At 33.5% G+C, this 5688-nt stretch overlaps 1 protein-coding gene across 1 annotated transcript; it reads left to right on the forward strand.

Annotated features, from left to right (window-relative positions):
* The first annotated feature begins 3829 nt into the window (after window positions 1-3829).
* LOC140010526 (uncharacterized) lies at window positions 3830-4264 on the forward strand. Its single transcript, XM_072057808.1, has one exon. It carries the CDS (start codon window positions 3830-3832, stop codon window positions 4262-4264), a length of 435 nt encoding a protein of 144 aa, XP_071913909.1.
* The last annotated feature ends 1424 nt before the right edge of the window (window positions 4265-5688 follow it).

The following is a 5688-nucleotide window of genomic DNA, read 5'->3' on the forward strand; positions in this document are numbered from 1 at the left end:
ATTCTCTTGCATTAGTTTGCCAAAGAGTGCAGTCAAATTTAAACAAACTGGGTTTATGTTTTTGTTTGAAACTCTCGTATAACCCTCTGAACATGCCATTCCGTTATCAAATTTTTCGATTTTTGAAAAATTTAGGATAATGGGATCAGCACCAATCTCTCTTTATTGAAGGAATTATATATTGTTCTTGGAGTGGAATTGTTGTTGGCTGTGGGTTCGTCTTTGAAGGATAAGGGAAAGGGTGACATCTTTAGGAAAATTTCACATGAAAAAGTGGAAGTTATGTGCTGTCACGGCTTATTGAAGTTAATCAGTTGAAATTTTAGCTGGTGATATGCAAAATTCGCTAGTTTGACTTGGGGTTTCCATTTTTAACGTATGAGCAAACAATCTTCAAGGTGAACAGATTTTATTAGTCTCCGACATCATTTCCAATGAGTTCAAATTTGTGAGTTTTAGCTCTAGGACCATTTTTTTTTCCCCATGCTTGGACTCGATCGTTCTTGTTGGTCCAGAGAATTCTTGAATACGCTTGAATTTTTAATGGATCCATCGTAATAGTACTAATTTTTTAATTTCACTCTGCCAATTGGTATCATATATAGGATAAACAGGAATACATTTTTGGTACAAAAGTTGGTCGATCTTTCACTCCGAGTGCTCATGTTTTCTTGGTGTTCATCAATACGGGAAGAGAGGGGAAGGAGCGGCGGATGGGGAGAAGAAGTGGGGAGTAAGAGGATGGCGGGTGTCATCGGTCATGTGGTGGTGGGGATAAATTTTAAAATAATACCCCGATTCGTACGGATCACTCGATGTTTCTAAAATGCTCTCTTAATAGTTCAGGAGTGCAGGTGGTGATGCTATCGTGAAGGGATTTAATTAGACCTGAAAATGAAGTCTAAGGACCACATTGTTCAAAATTAAAATTTAGGGACTAAATCGGGTTTAGAAAAAATGTTCAGGGTTGAATTTGACCATTAATTTCTCCTAGTTTTAACCCCTAAAACTTTCAATTACATGAATTTTTGTTTCTTTTTTCTAAGTATTTTTGTTTTCCTTATGGAAAGGAGTCTTAATTCCTAATCTTTTCCTAAGCAACTAAAAGTGGTGAATTTTGTTGATTTGACGAACCCGAGTACGGCCAAAAAGACAGCTGAAAGAGAGTGCTCATTGCTTGTCCGATTCCATATGAGAAAAAAATTACGGAAGGTGGAATTAGAACACTAAACATGGAAGAGTCCCGCTTAGATTACAGACACCGTGATGAGTTTGAAAACTCATGCCCGCCTGTACTACTGCTGCTTAAATATTGGAAAAAGTATATCGCAGTTTCATATATAATAATATAAAGTGATCCAAATCTCATAGGCAACTATTACCCCCTACTTCTTCCTAAACCCTCTTTCCTCTTTTTCTCCAATCCTGCAATCTCTATTTCTCCATTCAATCATGCAGGAACAACAGAAATTCGTAATTGAGTTGCTTAAAAGTATTTTTTTTTTTTAAAAAAAAATGGGTTCATAAGAAAACTCACTCGGTCTTGTGAATCTACCAACAGTGAAACCCCAACTTCAAAAAATAATCAGACCACTCCTACCCACTCAAGCTTAATGCATGTCAACAAAAATTCACAATCATCATCCTATTGTTCTCTTCTTCTTCTTTCGTCGTCCTTTCTTTATGTTGTCCAGATATAGTCAAAAAAATTATTAATTTCCTAAAGAAAAATTGTAGAAAATTAAACCAAGCAAATATTAATTGGTTTGTTTAGTTAGCCACAGCCACGGATTTAAGGGGGGGCTGGTGGGGGCTTAAGCCCCCCCCCCCCCCCCACGAAATTTTTTTTTTAATCCTACAGGTTACTTTATATTGAAAGAGATAGTCAGAACATGGAGTTTTTACATCAATGATGTTGTGTTCTGGGTCATTTCAATCACATGCTTATTACTGGCAACCAGAAGTTGAGGTGGAACATGGAGTTTTTAACACCTATGCTATGCCACTACTTGAAATTTCTCACTGATTAAGGTAATTGTACTCCTTAAATTTTTTTTTCAAATAAAAGTTAAAATTTATTAAGTCACTTGAAAATAAGTATAAGATGGAGCAGAACATAAATGTTACCTCCCGATTCTAATGAAGTTCAAAATTTTTTATTTATTTATCTTCAATTCAAATGTTTTGGTTAAATACCATTTATATGCATTACAAGCATGAGTTGGTTTGTTTATGTGATAATCAATCTATAAAGGGCAAATTCCACTTTACCCCCCTGTGGTTTAGCGTTTTTTCACATAACCCCTCTATGGTTTCAAAAGCTATACATAACCCCCTTATGGTTTGGATTAAAGTGTCAAAGTAACGAAAATAGTCACTCGTAACGGCGTCATCTAAAATGTCAAAAATACCCTTATGTAAGGCTGAAATTTATGTATTAACCAAGGGGGGTTATGTGTATATTTTGAAAATCATAAGGGGGTTATATGGTAAAGTATTAAACCATAAGGGGGTTATATGGTAAAATATAAAAATCATAGGGGGTTAATGTGTCATGTATTTATAAGGGTAATTTCGACATTTTTAGAAGTTCCGTTACGAGGGACTATTTCCGTTACTTTGACACTTTAATCCAAACCATGAGGGGGTTATGTATAGCTTTTGAAACCATAGGGGGGTTATGTAAAAAAAGGGTAAACCACAGGGGGGTAAAATATAATTTACCCATCTATAAATCACCATCGCACTGTGGTTGATTTTTTTAGATAAATTTTCTAAATCATTTAGGCTGAATAATTGTTTAGGCCTCTATTGCCGAACAAGTTATTCTTTGCCAAAGTTGATCCACCACAGGTATTAAGACAAGCAAAGAATATAATGTGGGGTACTCACTGATGGCGCCACCACCAAAGTTGAAAAGGCTCAATGCTCAACAATATCAGAATCTGAATTACAAAATAATTAGAAGCCTAATAGCTTTTTCTATTGAGAAACAAATTATGTTCTAGCTAAGAAGCAAAATCCAACAGAGTTAGTGCGGGTGCGTTAAGACCAAATCAACTACCAATACTTCAAGTGTTAATCAATAACAAATTTTTGGGTATGTATAATTATATGTTTTTATTATTTTTATAATTATTGATTCTAAATTTTACTTATTAAATATATTTATTTCGTCACAAAAAAAAAATTTTAATACACTTCAGCCCCCCCAAAAATAAATTTCTGGCTCCGTCCCTGGTTAGCCACGTGTGGTTATATAGTTTTTTTGTTAGTAATGTTGGTTTCATTGTTAGGACGTAGATGTGATCACCTGGGATAAAATCTCATATTGGTAGTACCAATAAGTTGGGACAAGTCCGTAGGGTTACAAAAAAAAATGTGGATTGGTAGTCTATGCGTCATTGGGGTTTTTTTTTTTTTTTTTTGTTTTGCAAGTCATGTGTATGAAAACCAAGCCGGCTGTCTCTTTAATCAATAGTAGGAGAAAATTTCTTTTGCCTCATGTATCAAATTCTTAACGTTGTTCCTGTGGGTTCATATGTGATTATCAATTTGGGTAATTCAAAGTGGTATCGGAGTTACGGTAAACTGAAGTATGACAAATCCTAATCTCAATATTATTTATTCTGTCCAAAAATTCAAAACAAATGTAAAATTTAATTTTTGGCAGAAACAGATGATAACTCATGTAAATTACATAGATATATTGAATCTGCACTTACTCAAAATGTTAGTGATGATGATAAGGCAAAATATAACTTAGTTTTGTCACAGATTCATTAGGTAATTAACAATTTCAGTTTTTGGAAAAATTGTCACGGCTGATATGGCAAAGGAGGTTTGGGATATATTGAAGAAAACATACAAAGGAATTGACATGGTGCAACAAAATAATTTGATGATTTTGAAGAGAAAATTTGAACTTGTGACGATGGAGAAGTCGGAATTTATTGAGTCATATTTTTTTCGTTTGTCAGATATTAAAAATGAAATGAAACTCAATCAGTATAACCTTCCTGATAGAACATTTGTTAAGCAAGTTCTCAATACCTTACCCATGAAATTTGATCATGTGGTAGCTGTAATCCAGGAAACGAAAGATTTGGAGGATTTGAGTATTGAAGATTTACGTGTATCATTAATTCTGTATGAACAAAGAATTAATGGGAAGTTAGAGGATATCCCAAAAAAGGATACAATAGAAAAGGCAAGATACAGTAAAAAAGACACTGCAGATGCAGTTAAATTTGAGAGACAATAATGATGTCAGGAAATAAGGTGAATTCAGTCAGAGGAACATATGTGGTTACAATAACAGAAGTAATCGTGACAACAATAATAGAGGCAGAGAAGGTACATCAAATTCTGGACGTGGTAGAGATAATAGTTTTAATTTTAGATGTGGTCCTGGTAGAGGCAGAAATGATAATTTTGGCAGAAAAAATAATTTTAATCAAAATAATTTTCAGAATGATTTTGGACAATGAGTTCAATGTTATAATTGTGAAAAATTGGGTCATAGACAATTTGAATATATATTTGGAGAAAATATAGACAGAAATTTTCAGACAATATTGCTGACAATCAGGTGCAGGATAATAATAAAAAATTTGAAACTTTATTATTAGCTTGTAATGCTTTTGATATGGTTGATAAAAATAAATTGTACTTGGATATGGGTTATAGTAACCATATGTCTGGCAAGAAAGAATTATTTGTTGAGTTTGATGAATCTGTCTGTGGTGAAGTTAAATTTGAGAATAGGATTGTTTTACCAATGATTGATACCGAAAAAATTTCTATTAGTTTGAAAAATGGGTCTACTAATTTTATTCATGATGTTTTCTATGTTTCTGGGTTGCATCAAAATTTGTTGAATATGGGCCAGTTGTTTGAGAAAAAAACATGATATTCATATCAGAAATGGTACTTGTACTATTTTTGATAAAAATATTAGAATGATTGCTAGTGTATCAATGATTTCAAATCGCTTATTTTCACTGAATTTGAGTTCTTGACAGGTTGTCGAAACCTGCACAATAATAAACCTAATTGCCAGTTAAAATGATCAAAACCCAATTCCAAGTACTAGAGCAGGGACTCTAGGTGTGCAATGGGTTATTTGATTCACCCTGTTCCCGAAGAGTTTGCTTGATCCGATATACCCGAATGAGATGGTTATTTTTTTCACAAATAATTATGAATTTGTAAACAGGGCAAGTAGGGTCGTATCCTCAGGGATTGGGTATATTTGTTTCTTAAGAAATCCAAATAATACAGGGGGTGATTTTGTAGGAACGACGACAATCAAATAAATTCAAATAAGAAAATAAAAATAAATAACTAACTAGAAATTAAACAACAATTCACTGAACTTAGAGTAACAATAAGTAAAGGCCTAAATCAATTAAAACAAGAAAACAATTGAAAATAAAATAAAGTAGGCAACTAAAAGTCAAATGGCAATTTACTAAAATCAAGGTAATATTAATTAAAGATCTAGCCAAGGAATAACTTCAGCAATGGTTCACCTAATTGATCATTGAAGCAAGGGCAATTCCAATTGTTCATCAATAAATAGGTTATAACTACCAAACAGGCGATGGCAGTCAACCCCTCCTTACTGTGTCGGTGATTAAGGTACGCCCGTTAATCACGGCTCTAATTAGGAAATAATCCTAGGTA

Source organism: Coffea arabica, chromosome 7c (assembly GCF_036785885.1).
Source record: "Coffea arabica cultivar ET-39 chromosome 7c, Coffea Arabica ET-39 HiFi, whole genome shotgun sequence".
Lineage (NCBI taxonomy): Eukaryota > Viridiplantae > Streptophyta > Magnoliopsida > Gentianales > Rubiaceae > Coffea > Coffea arabica.